This window comes from Ascidiella aspersa, chromosome 4 (assembly GCF_963924565.1).
Source record: "Ascidiella aspersa chromosome 4, kaAscAspe10.2, whole genome shotgun sequence".
Taxonomy (NCBI): Eukaryota; Metazoa; Chordata; class Ascidiacea; order Phlebobranchia; family Ascidiidae; genus Ascidiella; species Ascidiella aspersa.
The window spans coordinates 15,736,834-15,762,298 of NC_139450.1; the positions used below are offsets into that span (position 1 = coordinate 15,736,834).

Below are 25,465 nucleotides of genomic sequence, written 5' to 3' on the forward strand. Positions count from 1 at the left end.
TCGCATTCAGTATTCGAAAATATTCATAACTGTTTAAGTTCAACATTTAGACTTCCGAATTTAAAGTCACCATACAGGACATCTAATGCAAACCTTAAAGATCTGAAATTTACACACAAACTTGAATGGGTTTTAGCTATTTAACAGTGACATTTTCGGCAAATTTGTATGTATTTAATAATATAACTTCAGTTCTGTAAAGAATTATAACAGAAAATAAAATATTGGATTTTTGGATTTTTCGTGGTTGCATAACAATTAACAGGACAAAACCAGATAAGTCCGGCTGGCTAAACAGGGTATTTCCCTGTTTGTTACGTTTCTTTAGCCTGGTGATTGGGGCAAACTGCTTGTACCGCACGAGTGACACTTACTATCTCTCAACCTTTTTATCGTTGCGACCCATTATTCTTCACCGAACTATTCGTCAGTCTAAGGCACGGAGTCAAATCATTTGATTTTTTTTGGTTCAGGTTCGGTTCTGGTTCAAGGACTTTTTCGGGCGCTGGTCTAGAATCCTACCACAACGAAACATTATTTGGGTTAGGGTGCGGGTTAGCGTTTGGGTTAGGGTGGGTCAAGTATTATTATTAAATTAAGAATATAATAGTACTTGACCTACCCTCACCCAAACACTAACCGACACCCTAAGGGCCTAACTCAAATTTTGTGCGTTGATTTTATAACTGTGGTAGGATTCTAGACCAGCGCCCTTTTTCGGAATACAGATAAAAAAAATCTGAACCTAATAGCCTAGCACAATACACCATGGGCAAAACTAAAAAAATAAGTTTACATAAAAGGGATGTCTTTGAAAGATTAAACTTTTTGTTTCAGGTAATACATTTTCGCTACAAAACTTGAACTGTAGAAAAATAAATAATTGAACAGAACTTTTTTTCCAGGCAGCGCACTTGGCTTTACAGCTTACTCCACCAAACGTTCAGCTGGCAAGATATTACATGCAGACAATGAGGACCTTGGCAATGAAAAATGTTGTTAGACTGTATGGCACAAATCATTGTTGTTCTTATTATGATATGGTTTTGTTTTTAGTTTGTATTCAACAACAAATTTAATGTTATTCATTAGGATGAATAATTAAAAAAAATAGTTATAAAACTTGTGAAAAGGTACCTGAAATGTTGATTTTACGTAAGATTATATATATATATATAATATATATATATCATTTGTGTTTGTTGTCAGTTAAGGGGATAAACTACTACTTTAACACTTCATTTGATTTTGTATACACAATGCAAATAGTTAACCCTTTGTTTTCAAAACCCTAAATTGAATTTAGTTTCATGTACTGTTCTAACTTTTAATCATAGTCTAAATTACGTCTATTATCACTAATCGATAAAAAATCATTAATTAGTCACTTTGTTAATATTTTAATATAAATTACAATGTGTTAACTTTTTTATACTTTGCAAAACAAATTGAAACATAAAATCAGTATTGATTTTATGTTTTTTGTTTAAGGAGTCCACAAGTAAAGCGAAGTATGTGCAGGGGCTGCTGTTTGCTACTTATAGAAGGAGTTACTTGTAAAGTTCGCTTCAGAGGTACAGTAATAAAAGACATGAAGAAATTAATTTGAACTATTTATAATTTAAGTAACACTCCTTATTATACATGCCAGTGGTCGGAAAACTTTTTGTGTCACGGATCACAGCCTGAAATCCTCATCTTAGGTTATCAAATGGCTACCTAAGACAAGGCTGGGAGACTGACACTATGTGTCAGTTATTAGGTTAAAACAAATGTAATAGTGAGGTCATAAACATGAATGGTTCACTAAACCAAATGTCATCAACACATTTGGTATTGCATTGGGTCTATTTGTTCCTTCTACTGATTCATTTTTCGTTTAATTATAAGTGTTTAATAGTGTTTATTAAATAGTTCTCCGCATACCCCAAGACAAATACCACTGTTATAGAGTAGGGTTCCTCTTTTTCCTGGATTTTTTCACTCCCGGGAAACAGGATTGACAAATGAAACTTCCCGGAAATCCTGACGAAATTTTCGTGCCCTAATTACGTCATTATGACGTTTAAAATTACTTTATATTAGCTCCAAACGTGTAATTGAGCTAATTTATGTTCTGTAGTATTGCTTCTGCAATCTTACAAGACGTTCTCGTATTAAAGTCAGCACCCTTATTTGTTTTTTTTAGAAAACACGCACATACTAGGCGCATTTTTATTGGTAAAATAAATTTAATTACGTTTTTCCGCTGGTAAGCCAATAAAAAGCAACTTAAGCAACGACTTTAATAGGTTTGGTAACATTTTTTTTCTTTATATTAGTCAAAAATGTCATTTTTGTTTAAGTTTTGCTACGTTATCTGGGATTATAAAAAAAATCCCGGCATTCAGGATCGTTATTTTGCGGGAAATCCCGGAGAGGAACCCTATTCTAGAGTTTATGCCATATCGATGTATAGCGCCTTTGGCTAAATGATTTAAATAAACTGCATAAATAAAACACACAAGGTGCAAAATTTATGTATTTACATAGTCAAACTTGGCTAGAAGTATAGTTTTGCAATGCTATGGCCTGGTGGCCCTCTGATGCAACAATAAGCCAAAATATAAACTCATTGTCACACCAACTTTTACAATGAAGTACGACAATTTTACTGCAATCAGGAGGCCCACCACTAAGTGATAAAACTGAAATAATAAAAAATAGCTTGTGGCCCACAGTTTGCCAATAACTGGTATAAACGAATAACTTCATATTTTTAGGAAAAAGACCTAAATTTATGACAAGCAAGTGTCTGGAATGTAAATCAGACAAAAGCATCCTCATCAATCCAAATTATATTTTGTGTCATGAAAGGCAAGAAAATATTACTGAGGTTGTGGACTTTCAATTTACGTAAAATTTCTTCTAGTGATGAAGAAAACCAGAATTTACAAAGACTAAACAAGATGATATACTCCATTCAACTATACAAATATCATGTATGTTTAATATCTACACATTTTAGTGTCAACATCACAGTTCACAGACACTAACTATCTCAGTTTACTGAAATCAGTTTCCAAGTAGAAATTAATTAATCGCCCAATGACTTCAGTGAGCCAACATCACATATAGTGGTATCTGGCGAATGATAAAAAATACCACTACACATTTAAGTCATCGTTAGTTGAACTTTACAACCTGTAATATTGTTTTCCAAAAATTTTTTTACAAAAAGTACCGATTTAAATTGTATGTTTTACTCTTAGAGCACTACCATTATAGTGTACCATAGCCTCCCAATTTTGACATTTAGATGACACTTTTTACCAAGCATTAGTTAATCATCACAATTCACATTGCTGTTAATCTGCCATCTTTAGAGATTAGTGTGCTAAACATAAAGCAAACCTTTTGGCACTTTAAATCTGTTACTTAGTAACTCAGCTTTACTTGATATTCAGGGTTGTAAAATCCCTCTCAGGTTATTCTAAAGATAGTTTATTCTGCATATACTCGAGTACAAATAAGTGGAAAATTGCAACAATATGTTAGTGAACTAGTTTAAACATAATTATGCATAATATGTTCAAAAATACACTGCCACACAAAAAATAATCTGTAATTGTCAATTGAACTTGAAAGTCTGTAATTGTCAATTGAATAAATTTACATTGTCTGTCTGTAAAGTAATGATTGTATGTTTTTTTTAACCAAATACAACAAGGTGTATATTTATGTAGAGTTTTGTATATATATATTTAGTTTTGATGAAGTGTGCAATACATTTTTTGGTTAGTATAAACGGTTTAGTGAAGTGCATGGGTGTAGCAGATCTCCAAATACTTGAGTTTTAAGCATTGTATGAAGAAGAAGAGATCTGACCTCCGTGCCCAGTCCAGTTAGTGTGGTGAAACTTTCCAGGATTACTTAATAACTCGTAAGTGTGAGCACCAAAGTAGTCTCTTTGAGCCTAAATAGTAATACAATAAAAGTTACAATAATATATCTTTGTAAAGGCATACCATAATTCACAGCAGCATAATATATTAAAGAAACACAAGTAATTTAGTGTGTCAACAACATTCCTTCAAGCCTTAAATCTGAAAGCATTCCAACCTGAATAAGGTTGGCAGGGACATTTTCCAGTCTGTATCCGTCAAAGAAAGCTAATGCTGTGCTGAGGCATGGAGTAGGGACTCCATTTTCAACAGCAGATGCAACAACTTTTCTCCAACCACACTAAATAATAAAAAAAGATTTAAATGACAAACATAAGATAGGTGTTTCAGCACTCACAACCAAGTTGAAATTTAAAATGCATATATGTGCTATTATATATGTAAAATATATAGAAACACAACAGTAACAATATTTCATAGAAGCCTGTTAAGCAATATACCTGGGCATTCTGAATTGCATTTGTGAAGAAATCTGCAAGAAGCAGATTTGTAAGGTCAGGGTTTTTATCAAAAGCTTCCTTAATCTTTCCCAAAAATACGCTGAAATGCAATAAAAAATAGTTTCTTATTTTATAGTAAAGTTATTGAAGTATAAATACACCTACATTTACAAATTAATCAAGCTAACGCCAATTAAAGGTGTTTTCTACTAACCTTCTTATAATGCATCCGCCACGCCACATGCGAGCTATGTCGCCATAGTTAAGTTTCCAGTTAAAATGGTTTGCAGCTTTTTTCATTAGCATGAAACCCTGTGCATATGAGACAATCTTGGAAGCATAAAGTGCCTGTAAAAATAGGGGTACAATAATTAAATTTCCCTTGATGCATGAGCTTACCACAGATAAATTTTATAAACCTGTTTCAAATTCTCAAGGAACTCCTTTTTGTCTCCTGTAAAGTTGACATTTGGCCCTTTTAAGTGTTTGGATGCTGCAATGCGTTCATCTTTCAATGATGAAAGGCATCTTGCAAAAAAAGACTCTCCTACAAAAAGAAAATTTCTGGTGTAAAATATATTTTTATACCCATGTCGGTTAGTTTTGTTTTCTTGTATTTTGAACTAAACTTTTTAAAAACATGGTTTTCTACAATACATACCAATTAAAGTAAGAGGCATTCCAAAGTCCAAGGCCGATATAGCAGTCCACTTTCCAGTCCCTTTCTGACCGGCTGTGTCACGAATTTTATCAAGCAGATGGGTGTTGTCTGTATCACGAAATTTCAGAATGTCTGTTGTGATTTCAATGAGAAAGGAATCAAGTTCCCCTTTGTTCCATTCAGAAAACACCTACAATTTAGGAAATTGCTTTTATGACAATACCGCTTGCATGGTAAACAAATTAGCTAATTACAAACAAATTAATGCAATCTTATAAATGTGTGAATTTTAATAATGTTGAATGGTAAAAAACAAACTTAAAATTTAAAATAGACCTAAGAGACATTGCAAGCTTGTAAAAGTAGAGCGCACTCGCCCGCTCGCCAATGCGAGTACAAATCGCTCCTGGCGAGTGCTGATTGACACCTACTCGCCCTACTGGCGAGTGCCTTCGGCGAGAAATTCACTTAGTTGGTGTGGGATAACTTGTGTTAAGCACCACTACTAACTACTAAGCGAAATATAACTTAGCGCCAGTTATTTACCTAAACACTAAGACGCAAATACATTCAACACTACACAAATAATAAGGTTAATCGAAGTCACGTTCGAAGCTCGATATAAAGACTCTTTGTCCCGCTGTATGATCGTAATAAAGACTCTTTGTCCCGTTTAAAAAAAACGTTTAACTGCAAACAATCAAAGACGTCATTGCGGCAGTGGCAAATAGTTATAAGGTTTTTCGTTTAACTTAAACGTTGTTAATTTTTAAATGTTTAACCTAGTTGTTGACGCCTTTGGAAAAGTTTATTGGACTTGCGATGTACCCAGGATAAGAATTCTACTTTTTTGTATTTATTTAATCGTTTGTATTAAGAAATTAATAGCAATTGCTGCAGTTTTTGGTAACAATAAGTTTAAATGCAAATATATAACAAAGTGTTGTTCATCCAGCAGTATAATAAAATTGATCGACGTTTGGACCTGCTATAATACACAACGTCTTCATCAGGATACTGACACATCATGTAAAGATATACTAACGTTTACGTATGAAACTACAAGACAGGCAAACGATGACCCAAGAAATGACCGCGCTAGGACGTAAATTTGCAGACGGCGTGCCCACATTTTTGGCGAGTGTTATTTCGACCGGGCGAGTGCTGATTGATAGCCGCTCGCCCGCCTGGCAAGTGTAAATTTTTGCTTAGGAACAACCCTGCTATCCATAACCTATTCTCTTAATAATTTATGAAAACAAGAAAAGCAAACAGTATAAACAAAAAAAGTGAACTCTAAATATTTAAATAGCACAAATTAGGGGTACCGAAACAATATTTTTTTTTAATTTACCTCTGACATCTCATCATTACTCATGCCAAGAATAGTTTTCATGATGTGGTAGGATTCACAAATGAGCTGCATATCACCATATTCTATTCCATTGTGCACCATTTTCACATAATGTCCGGCTCCATTTTCTCCCACCTGAAGTAGCCCAAAGTGTAGGAATATAGCTTTATATTAAAATATATCTTCTATATTTAATAAAACACCTAACTTACCCAATCACAACATGGTTCACCACCATCAACTTTGGCAGATATGCCTTGAAAGATGTTTTTAATGTGTGGCCTAGAACAAAAGGTATTTATATAATTATACAAAGTTGCACAGTAAATTGTTAATCACCACTTCTAGCCAGGGCTGCGGAGTCGGAAGCGGGTCACAACGGAGTCGGTTTGTTTTGTCGGACTCGGACCCGAGTAAGACCGCGTAAAACTACCAGAGTTCCGAGTCTGACGTGCGCATGCGCAGTATCAAATTTAAAAACTCTTAAGGCGGCAAAATGTAAGTTGTAAAAGTGTAATAGCAAATGGTGAAATATTTTTCAACTATGGAATGCGGGTGGATCAATTATGACACCAACATGAGTCACTCTAAGTTAGTTGCGTGAATGGGTAAAATACAGGCTGTAGAGTAAGAGCTGGACTCGGGACTCAACAAAATCATACATTTGGAAGTCGGACTCGGGTTGTTTTTAACCGGCTCCGCAGCCCTGCTTCTAGTGTACTACATATAGATGGAATTGTAAATGTTAGAACATTTGAGGGAAAATTTAATTACTTGTTTTGCCAAAGACTGAATTAGGCTTTTAACTTATTTAGAAAAATGATAAATAAAATTAATTACTAAGGGTATATACCTATCACTCTTTTCTACAGGAAGATAATAACAATAAATTTATTTTCAGATAAACCTGAATTGTGTTAAAATAGGATTACCAGGCATTGGTGGAGCCACCAGGCATAAGAGATGGACCATATCTTGCACCATCTTCACCACCAGAAACACCAGAACCAACAAACATGAGTTTCTTCTCCTCTAAGTACTTGCATCTGCGAATTGTGTCTAAATACTCTGAGTTGCCACCATCAATTATAATATCACCAGCTTCTAAATGAGGTACCTGCAAAGTTTGACATAAAATGCCCATGGTGGGATTAATTATAATGCTTGGAATGTTATGTTTACCTAATGATCATTACAATTTTGATAATAAACAGCAAATATTTAGGAACATGAAGTTTACCAATTTTTCAATGAAATCGTCAACTGCCTGGCCAGCTTTGACTAGCATCATAATGCGGCGGGGTTTCTTTAGTTTTTGCACCATGTCCTCTATCGATTTGGCACCAACAATTTTAGTGCCTTTAGCTTCATTTGCAAGAAACCGTTCAACTTTTTCTAATGTTCGGTTGTATGCACAAACCTGATCATAAAAAATGAATTAAAATTGGTAAAATAGTGTCTAAAAAACTACACAACTGTTTTTAGCTTTGTTTGGCTAAACATGAAAAATATTGTTATATTTAGGTAAAATAGAACGTTTACCAACACAAAAGAGCCAAAACTTTATGTATGTGTTACTTCACATAAAATGTTTATGAAAGCATGTAAAACTACACACAAACCACTAACTATAAAAAAGCAATAAAAAAAAAACGAAAATACAAACTCCTTACCACATATCCATGATCATTCATGTTGAGAATAATGTTTTGACCCTGAAAAAAGACAGAAAGCAATTATAATCTAAAAAGAGCAAGTTGCTATGTCTCAGAGTGCATTCAATCAGGCCATAGAGTATTGGTGGGTAGCTTGGTTGGCTCTATAAGAACTGAGGATAAAAAAATTGTGCAGCTCATTGTAAAGTGCACAACTGATCTTGGCGAAAAGTGCCATAAAATGCAGATTGGCTCATGGTCACTGCTGAATCCCAGTTATGTTGAAACATTTCTTTATAAGGGACATATTGTATATTTTAACACCTTTTATATTATATCATACCATAACCGCAAGTCCAATCAAGGCAATATCGGCTCTAAAAACAAAATAAAACTAATTACACAAACAAATTAGAAAAAAAACTTAATAATATATATATATACTTATTTTACAACAAGGTAATTTAGATATTACTGAAAATAACAAACTTTATCATTTTATGCACATGTTTGTTTTATATACAATGATATGAATCAGTCTACTTACACAGGTTCTCCCATGTTGTTTGTTTTTGCAAAAACAAATTTACAAATTAAAAACTTGTTTAGTGTTTCTGTAATAAAATAAAAAATCGTCCGATACAGAAGCTTATGGCATTATATGCGTCGATCCTAAAGTAAAGCGAACGGATTATTACTTCCGTCAGTTAAATTGTTAGTGTCATAGCAGCGAAAACTAAGGAGTGACAAAAAAAATTTGAATTGTTTGATGCGCTGTGCAGCATCATGAACCTATTGTGCTACATCATGCCGGCACCGCACATTATTATGTGACGTCATGTTTACTTTTACACCCAGCAAATAGAGAGCAGTTATTGAAGTCAACATCGTGCCACATAAACGATCAAAACTATTTACTAGGTTTGAACAATTCAATAACGATTAAACATATTTTGCGAGTTGTCCACATCAAACGTTCAATATGTCAACACCACATTGACCGGATATCATTACGAATCAAAACACAAGAAACCCGCTGTGCGCTGTGTTCGTCTTTCTACCAGCTCCAAATAGAATGATGGTACCACAACAAACGAGTGATAAAACAAGCTAAAGGACGTAGCTAAGAAATGTGTCATCCTATTACTTTCTTTAAATCAAATAGATGCTTTTTGAGTCGTAAACGTTTCTCTCTTCTATAATTTCAAAACACCGTTTGACAAGCATCACTTCACAAATCCAGCGTCCGGTCCGTAGGCTACTATTAACTTGACATCATTTTTATACTAGTTTCCTCGAATTAGAAGCAGCGAAGCGTGCTTTAGGTGGGGAAAATCCTAGGCTCAATTTATTATGGTCGCGTTAAAAGGAAGATGCTTGTCACATAGGCAGTGACGAGGCTTCTACGGCTAGCTGGGTTTTTTAAGTAGCCTACGGCAGCCTTTTTAAGTGTCGGTTAGCTTTATACAGGGTTGTAACTTAGAAACACTTTGAAAACAACACTAGTCAAACACAAACTTATTTGCAAAATATATTCATGCAATTTTATAGGCCTTAAAAGATGTCAAACAATTAAAATAGGTAAGACTGATCTCCGGCGATAAAACAAAAAGGACGTAGCCTATCCAAGATTTTGTGGAAATCTAAAAATACCAAAATTGGGTCACAACGTGGCGTCATAAAACAAGTTATCATTCTGTTCTCGGTAAAATTGGTGCACTTATCTGCAATTATGAAATTGAGAATACAACTGTTATGACATGACAGCAGCAAGCGTTCGCGTGTAGCGAAAAAAATATGCGTTTATTTGGTTTAAGTTGTCGGAGACGTGCCTTATTGGACACACAAAATATTTGCACAATAACCTACTTGAGATATTATATCATCTATTAAGATGATATTGGCAAAATCAGTTTCCAGTGGTTCTCAAACTTATATTCACTGTCGTCGCTTACAGCAATGCATACATCATCACGCTCCCAATTCGCCAGGTTTCCAAAAAGGTATTCCTAATTTGAACTTACCTAACTTACGAAGTAATTTGTGGCATAGTATTTGAAAATAGTAGCCTATTCATATAAGCAAAAATAAAAAAACTCTAAGTCTAATGTTTCATGTTATTAGGCAAAGATCGCTTTAGCGTTGACAAGTTTGGTTACCTATTGCATTTCAAGTTAAAAACCACTGCATCGGGTCGCTAGTAATGGATAAAATACTTTGAATCAGCGCCGATACGATAGGCCTACTACCCTTTAGTATCGGACGAATACCGAAATATCGCCTCTTGTATGATATTGTTGGGTTCCTGTACTGGCGACCGTAAGAAATACCGTACAGACTGTTTAGGTGACAGTCATTCGTCAATAGTTAAAGGTTGTGCGCCCCTAAGGTTAACCCATTGAAATGCCATATTGCGTACGAAAGCAATTCAAAACACAAAACAGATGGATTTGCACGAAGCTCGCATTTACGTAGATTAAATTGGCAGTTTAAGGACCCATAATTTGCAGTTTGAGGGGCCAAAGCGAACCCGCAGTTGAACACCGAATAAAAGTACATCTGTCAGCCCACAAATATAGCAAATTCATTGCCCCGAAGAAGTTTTATGTGGATTATTGTTTGGCTACATCTCCGAACGAAGTGACTGGAAACAAGTTCGTTAAGGACCTGCGAGATCTGCTTTAGATGAGAGGATTCAGACTGACGAAGTGAGTCGGTGATGTAATCGATTTTGGTTGAAGATCTCTCAAGATATTTCTTTAGAAGAACTAGAAGGCCTGCTTGGAATCATCAGAAGCGTTCCGGAAGATGAGTTTAGACTAAGCACAGTGCAGAGCGTTTAATTCGCAGAGGAAAAAATATCCGTAACTATAACTGCCTGTTCTGGAGTCAATCAAAACAACTTCTGCATCGACTACATGACGTACGAACGTTTTCGCAGAGGCGTCGAGGGTCGGTGTGCAACCTGCGTGCGGCGACAAATGATAAAAGTGTACAGGTCTTTCGGATGCTAGGTACTGTAGACCTAAGTCACCTTTGTCGGGTCCAGAAAAGCACATGATTACGCGTCTTGGATTAGATTTCTATGCATGCCGTAAGGCTATCGCGAACTGTGAAGTGAGAGCTAGGTTTGCAAGACTGCTCTTGTATTATTTTTGGACGGACTTTGACGATTGTTTTGTAGAGCTTGTTAACTAATAAAAATTATGTTAAAAATAGAAGACTACATTTGTGTCTGTGACTGAAAGCATTTGCCTACGAATTGGAATGCCGATGACCAAGCTTCTCGAAAAGCGACTGCTCACAACTTGATCAAGAACGTAACTTGGTTCTCTGGTCCCGTTATTTCAAAGTTTTGCCAGAGAAATGACCAAATCGTTATATTAACGCTACGACGTTGTGACGTCGTACTTTAATCTATTGACTGGTTGATAGCGTCACAATTTAAAGCCAAAAAGTTTAATCATGCCCAAAATTTTCCTGTTCCTCATGCGCCTCCTTGTCAAAAAATAATTAATTACCCCTCCCTGGTTTGGATCCTTGCATGGGCGACTACATAAATAATAACAAACCTTAATGCAATTGTGATTCCATCATACAGGTACAAAATTACTTAATTTTTGGTAATGGCGCTGTAATGACGTTATCATTTCGTTGTATGATTTGGGTGCTGTAAACATTTTTGTTACCCCTCAGTATATTCATGCTGGCCACGTCACACAAGTAAAAGTTGTCATGAAAGGAAAAAGACGAGTAAATAAAGTGGTTATCCGATGCGCACGCTGCGAACGACGCCGGCTCTTATTCCCGACGCCTCTCCGCCGTATTTGTTGATTTCTGGCTTGTGGACGCGAACCTGACTCTTCCTCTTAATTTTCGCCTTGCGGAACTTCTCACGGTGCTTAACGCGAGGGTTGCGGTCGATCTTTCGCTTTTTGCCCTTTAGACCTTCATTCTTGCTCATCTAAACGGTATGCGATGACAAGTGAACGGTACCTTACTTTGGAATCAACTGGATATAATATAGTGTAAATATTGTTAAAGTATAAGGTAGTCAAGTACGAGTTTCATTTTTGCATCTTGAAGAATAAGACTTTAAGGAAATCAGTGGAAATCTCAAAACAAACCCTCCAAGGTAGCTAAAAAATACCAACAAAAATTAACATAACCTAATTTTACTAATAAATTAGTAAAACAAAAAACGTAACCGCCTGTATTTATTAAAATTGGCTCACCTTGTAATTTATTGCTCTTCTGTCTTCGGTATCGTTAGCAACAGATGTATCATTTTCAACAGGGCTTAAAACAGGTTATAAAAAGGCACATTTTAGTCACTAATTTAAAATGATATAAACTTTATTTAAGCCAGAAAAATTTTACATCACGCTTGTTACCTCAGCTTGTCTTCCGACGATTTTATCAGACGCTCTTGTAAAGCGGTATAATATCGCACAGCAGCCATCCGACTAGAATTCTACCAAACAAAAACAAAAAAAATAGACCATAAGAGATCTGCTAGCATAAAAACTGCTAAACAATTATACTCAACATAAGTTTAAGTTCTGGATAAAAGTAGTAACTAAAAAACATTCTTTCTCTTACAACACAATCCCCGCCCTAATAGTTTGGGAAAAAATATGGTTAGTAATGGCAACAAAAACAATTACCATAATTTTACTTGTACCTTATTTTCATTTTGATTTACATTTATTTGATCTTCATTGGATTCAATGGACAAAATAGATTCCCTATCATCACTTTCCTCATCCATGCTGTCATCTGATGCAGAGAAATCGCTAAAGCAAGATCACATATAATAATTAATTATCGTTAAAGAAAGAATCACAGATAAACTCGCAACCAAATAACATACAACACGAGGTGAAGAGGACTGGTCTACAGTCTAGGCCAGGCTTTCTCAACCATGGCCCTAAACCATAGCCCAAAACGTGTAATGCAAGGTAAGGAGATTTCGCAATTGCCTTAAAAGTGTTAAGTTGCCAAAGAAACATTCCATAGTAAAACGCATAAAGTACGTGCCAGGGTTACTCAACGTCAATTTTAGGCCAATATTGAGCGAGAATGTTATGCAACTAAGTTAATTTAAAATGACTGATTAGCTAATTTTTTAAAAGTAGGTGCATTCCACGTGGGTTGATAGCCTTTCTAAGGGAGCCTTGAAGCATAAAATTTTGTGAACCACTGGTCTAGACTTGATTGTTGTATAGCAGTGGTTTTCAACCAGGGTTCCGCGGAACATAAGGGTTCCACTAGTACAGGCCAGGGGTTCCGCAATTTCTAAATTGTGTGGCTAATAGGGGTGTGTTTATTACACTGGGGTTCCTCGAGTTGGTGCAATAACATGGCTTAGGCATTACAGCGGCTATTCTAAGGCCAATTTGCAGCGGGAGTCAGACGCCAGCAAAACAAATGGCTTGTTTTGCAGAACGTGAGAACATCGCCCACAAGACTGACAGTTATAGATTACGAGATTAAAGGATACATGTCAAGTTTGAAACGAGGCGAACTAAAGCAGATCATCAAATATGATATTATGTATCTGAAGAACATATTTGGCAAACGAAAGCTGAAACGCGTAGTCTAAAACCCTATTTATCACATCGTAAAATCACTTAATGAACTCTAAGATTTGGCTTATGGCAATTAATTAATTTAGGTGTTTAAGTGTTGATGAACACGTAACAGGTTTCTCGAGCCAGTGAAATGTTTCCATAGGGTTCCACTTCAGCAAAAAGGTTAAAAAGCACTGCTGTATAGTAACGGTAATTTACACCTAGATTCAATAAACAGCAGCACAATTTTTGAACATTTGCTATGCTTCTTCTGTCTTACACTCAAATCGAAGTTGGCAAAATATTGTTTTTGACAGATATTAACTTACATAACGTTTTGTCAACCACACATCAGTAGTGCGCGAAATATCTAGGCATAAAGGTTAATACCTGTTGGATTGCACTGCAAGTGAAGATTCTCCATCTAATAAAATGTCATCGATTTCGCCAGCCAGCTTTTCACAGATCGGTTCCAGTCGATTGATTAACTGTTAAATTTTCAGACTGATTAAATCAGATAAAAACAGTTGCCGAAAAGCAAGATAAAGTATACATACTGTGCGAAACTCAACAAGCCGTTTTATCACAGGGTGGTTGTGTACTGGAATCTTCTTGCTCTTTAGTGACATGTAAAACGAGATGTTAATAAGGTATGAAAGATGCAGATTGTAGCAGGTGTTAATAAACGCAGCACCATTGCCAACAACTTTGTTTTGTTTGACCAAATTCATAAGGGGACCAAGGCGATTCTCAAGCTCAGCAGAACGAACCTTTAAAAGAACATACATATTTTACTAAAAAGCGAAACAGGTTGGATGGATGTAGGTCTAAACAAGCCCAAAATGCAAAAATGAAATCTTCGTAATATAACAAACCTTGAAGTCTGTTATAAGGTCCTTTAGCTCCGGTGCTTCCTGCTTTAGCAGCTTCCATTGTGCTTTATTGGAAAGATTACTAACATCAGTTTCCACTTGATCTACTTCCTTAATGTTGTTAAGATTGATTTCCTGTTTTTGACCAACCTGATAAAGGAAGTTGAATAGCATATAATTAAAAAAATTCGACATACCCAACATGGTATGTTAAATATTTGTGAGATAATTGTAATGATCTTGAACAGTAGTTATTAAATGGAAGAATGTGAATGCTTCCTGTGCTAAATTGCAGTGCTGTAATGACTGAAGTCTTGGACTTGACTAGTGCGCTTAAATAAGTCTTTTGGACAATTAATGTTTTTTGGTAATAGTTGATGTTTTTATACAACTTCAGCTATTGAAAAGGCGATCTGCCAAAAGGTTTTGAACCACTGATCTAGATATTCTAATTAGACTAAAAATCGGTTATATGATTTTTTCAATAAATTAACAGATGTATATATAAATAATGGTAGCTAATTTGCATTGGATATTCCTTAAAAAAGAATGTAAAAGAGTATTAACATGAATGAGTTGCAGTTGCACAAAATTTGATGGTGTGTTAAGCCTATTGCTTACTAATGTAAAATTTTCAAATTGGTCCTCATCAATTTCTTGTACAAGTCTTTGTTGGATACGAAGAGCTTCTTTCTCTTCCTCATCTTGCACATCATCTCTGTCAAAACCTGTTTGGTAATGTAAACAGCATATTATTGTTAAACGGTTATTTAGTGGATATTTATTTTTCTAAGCAAGCAACAACTGTTCAACTTAGTAACATATTTAACACATTTAACAAACCTTGCAATCCATCTAACTTTTCAGCTCCATAGAATGTGGATCTCCTTTTCCCCCATGCATTGCTGCTGGGAACATCTGTAAGAAAAATCTACAAATTAGACAAAATTTTAACATGGCAAAAGTATAAGCACAAAAACCAATAAATATATATTTGTTAGAAGCCTTATCTTAGCTAAGGGTAAATAGTAAATACTCTAAAGTTAGTACCAGACCATCATTGTATTCGTTTTCTTCTTCATTGTCAGAAAATTCACTGCTTTTATCTTCATCATCAATTCCAAGAACTTCCTCATCCTGTAAATTTTATAACAAAAAATATTTATAAACTTTTAAAACATATTTTTGTAGTGTTCTTATGGTATAAATAAGACAAACTTCTTCAATGTCGTCCAAACTTAAATCCGATTCATCTTCTCCGAGAACGTCCCTTTCATTTCTTCTATGGAATTTGTCAACTTCATCGTAAACAAACTCTTCATCTTCCTAAAAACAATACAAATATATATACTTAATATACAATTCTGCAATACAACAAGCAATATTCACTGAAAAAAGGTTACAGCATGCGTTGTACTACTAAAGTTTGTGTTTTCCTCATTAATAAAATAAGCTCATTTAAAATATTTTGGTTTATATCCTAAAACATTTTGATGGAAATGTAATATAAATATATATATTTATGTAGCAATGAAACAGATATCATTTTGAGTAAAAGACTTTTAGCTCAGGACAGTGGTTCAATATTTTTTGATTGCTATACTTATGTAGCATCAGGAAAACATTGTATAGTGCATTGTATAGCGAAAAAAAAAATTGAAAAATATAAATAATTTCAAATCTTTTACACATTTAAGTCAATTTCAATTGCACATGGAACTATGCCGAATTGCGGTGTCACAATGCCTAGGTGTTATATTTTGTATTACAACTAGGACAAGAGACACAACGCATTAATGATATAGGAAAGCGCTGGCAGTCTCCACTTAGTTTTGTTTGTGATACTGATAAGAAAGCATTTTGCACTGATTTAAAAAAATGCCCTGGAATTTTGAAAGTTCGGCACCTATGGTTGCCTTGTTTTAGTTTTTGTAAACATAATTTAGTGGGAGTTCATGGGGGTGCCAAGACTCTTTAGACACCCCCCTTCCTCCACTACAACCATGAATTTGTTACAATTAAACTATTAACCATTCTTTGGAACACTCCTAACAACACAGTACCCTAAAAAGGATAATATCTATTTCTTAAAAGTAGTGGTTATACCAAATTATTATAGAATTTAGGATTTCTGAAAATAGTTAATAATCTATATATATATAATCTTTTAGTTCACACAATGTGTAAAATAGCCATTTAGTTAGGTCGGAGTGAAATTAACCTCACTCCGTTGCTACTTGCCAATTAGAAAAAAATATTCCCTAAAATATATACATAGAGTAACAAAATTTAGAATCAAATTATGTCATGTCAACAACTTACTAGATCAGGTTGTTCTTCAACAACATCATCTTGTTCCTTGCTATTTTTCTTAGTTTTTCTAAATAGATGTTTTTAACAAACTTATTGTAGGTTATTGCATTAACCTTAAAATAAATAGTTCTCCGTCAATGTACACCATAAAGTGGATTACAAAGCTGAACTACTAATTCACACCATATAAATCTGAATTTCATGAAAAATTTCGCAACATTTTTAGGTGTCCAACTGAGCAGGCAGGGTTTTATGCACACTAGGAGTATTTTATGCCAAGAGGGCATAAATATTTAGCTCTGCAATTAAACAATTATTGTGTCTGCACAAACTTTTTTCATAAAATCTCTGTTGAGCAGTATATAATTTGACATTACACCAAAACTTCATAACATTAAACCCAAACTGTTCATTTTGCTATTGTTTTAATGTATATACCATCACATGACTAACTTTGTTTGTATTATCATTATTAGCTATCAACCCGGATAGTATTTCAAATCCACATATTATCACTAACAGGCGCAAGCATAAAACAACGATCTGGTCAAATGGCCTATAGACACAGTCTCCTGAAACTGTTTACCCATATAATAAATTAATTTAAATGATTTTAAAAACGAACACAATCATAAAAGTATAGGATCACCATACAGATACCGCTGATGTAATGACTAAAAATCAAGTTTTAAAATGACTTGACTTGATTTACGTCTATTAAACAAATCTCTTGGGTTAAAATAAAGTGTTTTCATTAAGCTTTTTTTTGTGTAAAACAGGGTTATTTATCTTAATTGTTTCACATAAATCAATTTGCCTACTGTATATTGGACGTATGGTATTTTTAGTTAAGGTATTTGCTCATAATCAGACAAATTTACCCAATTTTAATAGCTTAAAGTGTAATTTTTATGACAAGGACTTAACTTGGAATTGACTTGCTTTAATTATGACTTGACTGGGACTTGACCTGTTATTTAAATTTAAAAAGACTTGTATAATTTACATATATGACTTAACTAGACTTTAGTTATTTTACAAATGACTTGACTGGGACCTTTCGTCATTTCAGAATGACTTGTTTACAACACTGCAGATTACAATTATAATTACTTAGTTTTTAAACTATTTACCTGCTAGATGATTGATATTTCCGTTTAACCATAACTAGTTTTCCCAATGTTAGTTGTTTCTTGACAATCTTCAAACGACCTAAAACAAGTCCTAAACAAAGACAGAAAGTATCTTTAGGCAATGGCTTGCAAGTTGCAAACATTCCTTGGCGCTGGTCTACAATCCTACCACAGTATTAAAATAACTAATAAAGCAACACATTTGGGTTAGGGTGTCGGTTAGTGTTTTTTCTGTGAGAAAAGCAATAATGAAATAAATAAACTTAAGGTTGCTTGAAGGTTGCGTGCGTATAACTCGTTAGCCAACCACAATACCTCTGGTGATTATTAATTGTATTATCTGATAAGCGAACAACCAGTTGAAACTATAGAAGGAGGACAATCAACACTGTTAACAACACAACGCTGTGAACAGCACAGCGCTGTCAACCGCACAACAGGTTAACTGAGAAGAGGTCCGTTTACAAGCGGATAGCAGCCTTAAGTAGCTACAGACAATCGAACTGCTGACCGCCAAGATAATCGCGGAACAGCACATTTAGCATTTACACTTTGGTGCGAGTAAACAATAAATCCATAGTTGCCATTTTTTTCTCACAGTAATCATCTAGATTTACCAAAAAAATAATCTAAAAACATCTAGATTTTTATGGAGAAATCTAAAAAATAATCTAAAAATGATTTTTGAAAATATTCAATACTTTTGGTCAAAAAATCAACATTAAAAGCTTAATGCAGTATAAAGTTGCATAAAGGGACTTGCTTGATGCTTTAGATTTAAGATTTCTGCTTTATAAAACATTTTACTGAACATGACGTTTACTGAAATTTCGATTCTATAAAAAAAAAAATTTTGAAATTACTGAAATATTTATCGTCAATAGCGAATCTGTCACTAATTTAGATTATACAATATTTTTTTATAATAATCTAAAAAAACGGCGCTCGTCTAGAATCCTACCACAACGAACATTATTTGGGTTAGGGTGCCGGTTAGCGTTTGGGTTTGGGTGAGTCCAGTAATAGTGTTAAACAATATTACTTGACCTACCCACACCCAAACACTAACCGACACCCTAACCCACATATTATGCATTGCTTAATAATCATTTCAACGTTGTGGTAGGATTCTAGACCAGCGCCAAAAAAACATCTAACATCTAGATTGCATAATCCTACATCTAGATTCAAACCAAAACATCTAAATCTAGATTAAAATAATCTAGAATGGCAACTATGAATAAATCTGGGGCATAAGCCGTTACAACGTAAATTGCACAATAAACACAAAATCTCTTAGTCGGTAAATAGCCGTGCGCTACAGAAGTCTTAATCAAAAATGTATATTTATACTTTAGTAGAAATACCATGTCGCGTTGCTCGTTCGCGCTCAATTATTTGTGTGTTGAAAACAAACAAAAGCAGTACACAACATAACTAAACTTGTTAAGCGTTTCGTTTAACATAACAAGCCAACCTAAACTTCAGTAACGTAAATTATCAGAAAACTTATCTGCTTGGGCATCGCACATGTTTAGTCGTGCGGTCGCTTTTAACACATACTCCAGACTTTGAAATAATGTATTTTTCTGCAAAAAGGACACAAAAAAATATATATTGATTTTTGTTAGAATTGTGTTTTCGTCTTGCATTAAAGCAGGGGCGTCCAACCCGCAGCCCGACAGTTTGTTCTTACAGGAATACCTTTTTTTTACTAAAAATCTAACAAGTGGTAAAACAACAGATTGTATATTTCAACAAGGGGGCATGACCACCGTGCAATCTGACTCCACTGAATTGAAAATAAAACAAACTGCCATTGTAATTTAAAGAGCATACTGTCAGGTCGCTTATAGATTTATTGTATTCACATAATTCAGCATAGTTCGCTTTCAATAAAATGGCTTACAGCGCAGTAAAAACACGTGTTGCCAGTAAGGAGTGCATAGTTGACTGCAGTGTTTTATCCAGCAGTAGCGTGACACTATATAGCACAAGAGCGACTGCGATGGGGATTAAATGAGTCGAAATGTCGGCTGGATTTGCCAGAACGGCCACGAAAGGAAATGAGTATCGAGGTGAAATATTTAACACTTTACCAGGCGAACACGCTATAATTACAAGCACAAACAGACATGCGTCGTTCCTCTACAAGATCATTCGATCTTTACATGCCAAAAAATCATCAAAACACAAGCAGCTGCAGCGGGCAGAAAATTAATAAGTGACATAATCATCAAATTAGTTTCGGCCCTATTCATTCCATTCCGACAATTCCGACTATTCCGTAAATTAGTGAGCGTTCCGACCATTCATCATTCCGTAAATTAGTGTTACCTCTATAGCACCCGGAAAATTTTCAGTAAAAATCTATGGCCTAAATTCTTGCAACCACATTCTAATGTTTGCGATATCCTTGCAGCGAATTTGCAAAAATTCAAATTGCTGACACCAATTTTTATGCGTCAATGTATTTACATCCGTTTTTTTTGTATATGTTTCAAAACACCGCGGTCTGAACATTAGTCGGTTTCCCCGGTCGTGTGATTTTCAAACTGTTGACATTTAACTGAAGTCAGAAGCTGTTTCGCAATCGCATTTTGACGTAAAATTTGTATGTTTCGCGTCAGAAATAAGTGTGAAAAAGGCTTGAGATACACCCTTTTTGTCACGTGGTATTTTGTTAAGTATTATAAGAATTAATGACGTAAATCTTTCTTTATTCACAGAAATTTTCTTAACTGATTCTCGTCTATAAATAGCGTGTTCAATCAATATAAAATGGCTTTTACAGCTTTTACTCAGACAGCAAACTCGAGTGCTTTTGTGACTGAAGACAGCAAAATTGACTGTTCATGTATCTGAACTAAAGGAAAGAATTGGACCTATCTGGCCTCACGAAGACAGGCCATCTCAAATCTTGAAGGAGTGTGGTCGATTCATCTTGGCAATTATATAAATGAAGACTCATTAATCAGACCCACCCCCTAACCTCCCTCAAGAAACATTTTATTCAAGTTATTGTGAAATAACTGCGGCAATTATTAAAAGGGTACGTAATCGTAGCCTACTGTACAACGTATATGTGCGACTTGTTTAATTTTTTGTCATATCACCACAGACCACCTGGGCAGTCGTCCCGGACCACCAATGGTTCGCGGACCACATTTTGGAAAAGCCTGACCTAATGTGCCATTTTTCCTTACGGTAAATAATTGTGACGTCACTAGTGTTTAATTGGTCCAGTGGTTGGGTTGATTTCTTGCGCAGTTTTATAGCTAGTTTGGTATTAGTATGAGAGTATAGAGAGTGTTGACTGTTGTCTCTGGCGATTTTCTAATTCGCCGTAATCGGAATACATTTAGTCCTATTTTTAATGGCACTGTTACATCGCAAATCTACATTTTTGTAAACTGTTCCCCTTTCCGTGTAATTTAAATGGTTAAAAACACCGCCTCATGCGGTCACGATGTCGCCTCGTTTTTTTTTGTTGGAAACGTAGCCGTTTTGTTTGCTGAGTTTTTAAGCTGCTAATGTTTTATTGTTAATGCCTTTGCAGAAGTAATTTAAAACCTAAATTTGACCTAACTGTGTGAAGTTACGTTTTCTGTGTATTTGTACGCAAGCTGATATTTGGTAAGTGTTGTGTTGACTGTTGTAAGTGTACATGTAAACATAACTCAGTGTGAAGTAATTGTAAGAATTGTCATTATTGTTCATTGTTACGGCAATTGTTTTCATTGTGCCAACAATAACTAACCTAAATATCATGTTATTATTACAGTTAGGCTTCGTACCGACACATATTTAATTGAAGACCCAGGCACAAACGTTTCGGTGAGATTTGTGCTATTTGTTGTTTTGTGTTGAAATATGTATATATAATTTGCCTATTCGTTGATTTTAGAAAACCGCTCACTCGCCTACATAATTGCTCGTCCTGCCATTTCAAGCCTTTAAAGCGTGTCAATAATAAAGTTTTGGTTAGATGCTTTTGTGGAGTCTTTGGGGGAGAGAACTGTGTAGGAGGGCGCGTTTTTGAATCGTCAAATCTGAAGTACCCGTTTGGGCGTCTGCGTAGGCCTGGACGCAGAAGTAGACGCTACAGGCACATTTGCGCGACAACAAAAGAAGGCCTTCTTTAAGTAACCTGTTTGGCGACGTCACGCTATGACGTATTTTGTGACGTTATATTTAAATTACTTCAAAAAATGCTTGATCTGGTCAATGATACTATAATACCATATTACAGTACCATTGATCTGGTGACTGTTTAAATGTGTCCCGATTTTAATGCCAAAAATTATGGAAACACTATAACCATAAAGGCTCAAAAAATAAACTCCAAGTTACCGCCAAAGGCGCATTTTGTAATCATTCTATTAGGCCTTTACATTTGTTTGCAATTATGGGGTTATATATGGTGTCTGGGGTTTCTACGAAAGCGATAATTAGCCTATATGGGGAAAATGTTTACATTTCTGTAATAATAATATGACGGTACGCGGCATATGCGAAGGGTACTTGGGATTTCAACAAACAAATGTTTAAATCGCAGTTTTATCACGATAATCGTCTGGCCCAGGGTTTCTCAACCGTGGCCCTCGGCCCCCCTGGGGGCCACGGAGCGGTGATTGGGGGCCACGGGCATACCTCTCAAGCTAGGTCGTGGTATTACAATATGGAAAGCCAAAGCCGCAAAAATACCATTTTATGGATTTTAATGATAAGGTTTCATTAGGTAAACGCGCATTCTAACGGTATAACGTTGATTCACATATTAATTTTTTAAATGAAATAGCAACATTGCATTTCATTTAGCAACTTATGATTCAAACACTTGGCGATTTACTTCTCTACTTTCTATTTTACAAAGCTACTTGGTGATTGTAATGACTACTATGCAATCCATTTGTCCACTTTGTCATTCACATATCTTATCTGTGATTACCAAAACAAATTTTATTTGCAACTTTCAGACATGTAATAGTAAAACAGCTTTTGAAACGACAACTAATAAGACAGCAACTTAACTTTACAACGTACAACAGATTTTGACATAACAATGACACACTTGTTTTAAATTTGCGGATACGGCGCGATCAAATCAAACAACATAACGTCGAATGACATCTTTGCGTTTTTCATAACATGTTGAATGGAAGAGCAACTTGGCGAATGGCATGAGAAAAAGGCAAATAACTTAACAACTTGGCGTATTGCTTAGCATTTTTAGAATTTTAACATATCAAATGAAACGCCTACTTAAACAACATGTCAAATTCAACTCCTAGTTAGCGAATTTAATTGCAACTTTTTAAATGGGATTGCTACTTTGCGAATCAAACAGCAACATAACAAATGGCATAGCAATAAATAGCATGTTTAGGATTTTAACAACATGTCGGACGAAACGTCTAGTCCAGGGGTCGGCAACCAAGATGATATTACATGGCACGCCAATTGATTTAACGCGCACGTTATATCACCTTAAGAAAGAGCAACCATTATATCACTACCACATAATTATCATTATTATTACATCACTAACATTAGCTAGCGTTAACTAAATGGTTGCACACATTGCCAGTTCGTGTCACAAATAGTGTCTTCTGTTGTATCTAATATGATTGTTATATTTAATATTATTTTTTGTGGGCGTTAAGGCCCGTTTACACTACAGCTGCACTGAGCTGAGCAAAGCGTAATTTGCATTTGAATTCTATTGTGGCGAGCGTTTCACGCTTTGCTAAACTCAAGCCCCGTGTAGCTGGACAAAAATACGCTTTGGAGCGATTTCCACGCTTTGCTAAACTCAAGCCAAGTTCAGCAATAGAAAAACGTTACGTTTTGGAGCGATTTTTACGCCCAGCGCAGCTCACTGCAGCTGTAGTAAAAATAATTTCGCGCCCAGTGCAGCTCAGCTCTGCTCAGTGCAGCTGTAGTGTAAACTGGCCTTTATACTTGTTGTTTACCACTAACTGTTCCTATAACGTCACAATGCCCAAATTTGGCGTAACGTTTAGTGCAGTGTTTCCCAACCTTTTTTACACTAGTGCCCCCTTGGGCTCAATATTATTTCATATCGCCCCCTAATCTTGCGTTACAGTAAAGTATTATATTAATCGTAGTCTAACATCATATGGTCTTCACTTTCGTATCGATAAGCTGTCAGTCATAGTTAAGGCTGTCTAACATACATTCACTATTGGAATTTATACATACATTATTTCACCAGGTTATGTTATTACCAGGAAAATTTCATATCTTTCTGCACCAAGACTTTAAATCCTTTTCTAGTCGCGGGCACCAACCACACTCATAAAGGTCCCTGTGGGCTGCACAAAATGTTATCTTAGAAAAATGTTAGAACAACTGTGAATCAGGCGGGCCCCGGATTTTTTTCATCCAAACTACTAATGAAAAGTGTAATAGTGTTTGTTAATCTTTTGAAGTCCTGGCGCACCTGGCGAGCGAAGCGAACGCGATTTTTAGGGGGTATAACGGCATTTATTTTAAATTTCCTGCTATAGTTTTTATTACATTGGCAAAAAAATAAAAAATATATATTTCTAATATTTTTGGAAACGTTTTTCGTTTTTCCGCGACACACTTGGCAGCCTTCCACGTCCCAACGGTAAAGAAGCGCTGATCTAGTCCAAAGACAGCATCAAAACGTAAACAAACTGGACGTAGAAACATAATTCGCGCGAAGCGCGAAAATTTTTTACCCGTACTAAGTTAAAATAATCAAAAAGTATTTAAAATGGACTCGTGTCTAGTTGTCAAAGAGGCGGCGGGTCGAGGGCCGTAGGTTGGCGACCCCTGCTTTAAATATACAAACATTTTGCCGCGTATAAAACGGTGAAACGCAACAGCAACCAACAGCTTTACATAAGAAAGCCAATTATTACGTAACAATGGTCGGGAAACTACTACAGTTTGCAGTACGTAAGTTGCCATTTAAGGTTAAAAGTTACCTACGTCCTACACTGCTGTTTGTTACTGTTTTTATGTGAACTTTTTATAAAATTTTGATATAAGTACTTTTATGTAACGCCCCCTTATGTGCGTTCAACGCCCCCCAAATTATTAAAAGACTCAAAACGCCCCCTTGTAACTTGCCAACGCCCACAAGGGGGCGTTACCGCCCACGTTGGGAACCTCTGGTTTAGTGCGTTAAAGCAGGGCATTTTACATCAGTGGTTCTCAACCGCTGGTCCGCGTCCACTTTCCTGCCAGTCCGCCAAATATATAACAAATTTATATCACAATTGCAAAAAAGCAAGATGTTGAAGGCGGCTTGTCCATCAAATTTAGAACTTAGCCGGTTCCGTAATTTGCAGCATTATGACCTAACGTAGAGTTAATGGTCTACTTTGGACTTTATCGTACGTACAATGCCACAATGCAAGTGTTGGGCCCAACTGTTTAAAAGTAGGCTACAACTTGTTTTAGTCTTAAACTTTAAGTTCAGTTGTATGTGAAAAGAAGAAACCAACAAAAACGAAACTGATAGT

The 25,465-nt window shown here is 35.5% G+C and overlaps 3 protein-coding genes across 4 annotated transcripts; 1 reads left to right on the forward strand and 2 right to left on the reverse strand.

The window, feature by feature from the left end:
- The first annotated feature begins 357 nt into the window (after positions 1-357).
- Positions 358-4,042, forward strand: LOC146148172 (ribonuclease P protein subunit p21-like). Its single transcript, XM_083387083.1, has 5 exons — positions 358-493; positions 713-837; positions 906-1,006; positions 1,492-1,574; positions 2,763-4,042. Exons 2-5 carry the CDS (start codon positions 769-771, stop codon positions 2,897-2,899), a joined length of 390 nt encoding a protein of 129 aa, XP_083243209.1. The 5' UTR covers positions 358-493; positions 713-768; the 3' UTR covers positions 2,900-4,042.
- LOC146148173 (6-phosphogluconate dehydrogenase, decarboxylating-like) lies at positions 2,504-8,894 on the reverse strand. 2 transcript variants are annotated; one of them, XM_083387081.1, is made up of 13 exons: positions 8,602-8,894; positions 8,398-8,431; positions 8,073-8,114; positions 7,640-7,819; positions 7,332-7,516; positions 6,612-6,681; positions 6,400-6,534; positions 5,046-5,235; positions 4,804-4,931; positions 4,599-4,732; positions 4,385-4,484; positions 4,102-4,224; positions 2,504-3,955 (listed from the first exon to the last, which is right to left on the reverse strand). In XM_083387081.1, the coding sequence occupies exons 1-13, from the start codon at positions 8,613-8,615 to the stop codon at positions 3,836-3,838; spliced, it is 1,455 nt and encodes a 484-aa protein (XP_083243207.1). In that variant the 5' UTR covers positions 8,616-8,894; the 3' UTR covers positions 2,504-3,835. The 2 variants fall into 2 exon arrangements, with proteins under 2 accessions (XP_083243207.1, XP_083243208.1); XM_083387082.1 differs by lacking the exon at positions 8,602-8,894 and having other exon boundaries at positions 7,332-7,454; positions 7,644-7,819; positions 8,398-8,433.
- Positions 8,895-9,621: 727 nt separating this feature from the next.
- LOC146148174 (something about silencing protein 10-like) lies at positions 9,622-18,103 on the reverse strand. The gene is made up of 13 exons (XM_083388021.1): positions 17,946-18,103; positions 16,822-16,879; positions 15,718-15,825; positions 15,550-15,636; positions 15,343-15,430; positions 15,121-15,227; positions 14,503-14,649; positions 14,185-14,397; positions 14,018-14,115; positions 12,739-12,850; positions 12,449-12,528; positions 12,290-12,353; positions 9,622-12,018 (listed from the first exon to the last, which is right to left on the reverse strand). The coding sequence occupies exons 1-13, from the start codon at positions 18,086-18,088 to the stop codon at positions 11,821-11,823; spliced, it is 1,503 nt and encodes a 500-aa protein (XP_083244147.1). The 5' UTR covers positions 18,089-18,103; the 3' UTR covers positions 9,622-11,820.
- Between the last annotated feature and the right edge of the window lie 7,362 nt (positions 18,104-25,465).

Coding starts and splice junctions, on each gene's coding strand:
- LOC146148172 (XM_083387083.1), top strand. CDS start 769: ATGGGCAAAACTAAAAAAATAAGTTTACATAAAAGGGATGTCTTTGAA. Junction 1,007..1,491: donor ATGAAAAATGTTGTTAGACT/GTATGGCACAAA, acceptor TTTTTGTTTAAG/GAGTCCACAAGTAAAGCGAA. Junction 1,575..2,762: donor TTGTAAAGTTCGCTTCAGAG/GTACAGTAATAA, acceptor TCATATTTTTAG/GAAAAAGACCTAAATTTATG.
- LOC146148174 (XM_083388021.1), bottom strand. CDS start 18,088: ATGTTTGCAACTTGCAAGCCATTGCCTAAAGATACTTTCTGTCTTTGT. Junction 14,116..14,184: donor GGCTTGTTGAGTTTCGCACA/GTATGTATACTT, acceptor AAAATTTAACAG/TTAATCAATCGACTGGAACC. Junction 12,354..12,448: donor TCGTCGGAAGACAAGCTGAG/GTAACAAGCGTG, acceptor ACCTGTTTTAAG/CCCTGTTGAAAATGATACAT.
- LOC146148173 (XM_083387081.1), bottom strand. Junction 7,517..7,639: donor ACGATTTCATTGAAAAATTG/GTAAACTTCATG, acceptor CAAACTTTGCAG/GTACCTCATTTAGAAGCTGG. Junction 4,225..4,384: donor ATGCAATTCAGAATGCCCAG/GTATATTGCTTA, acceptor TTTATTATTTAG/TGTGGTTGGAGAAAAGTTGT.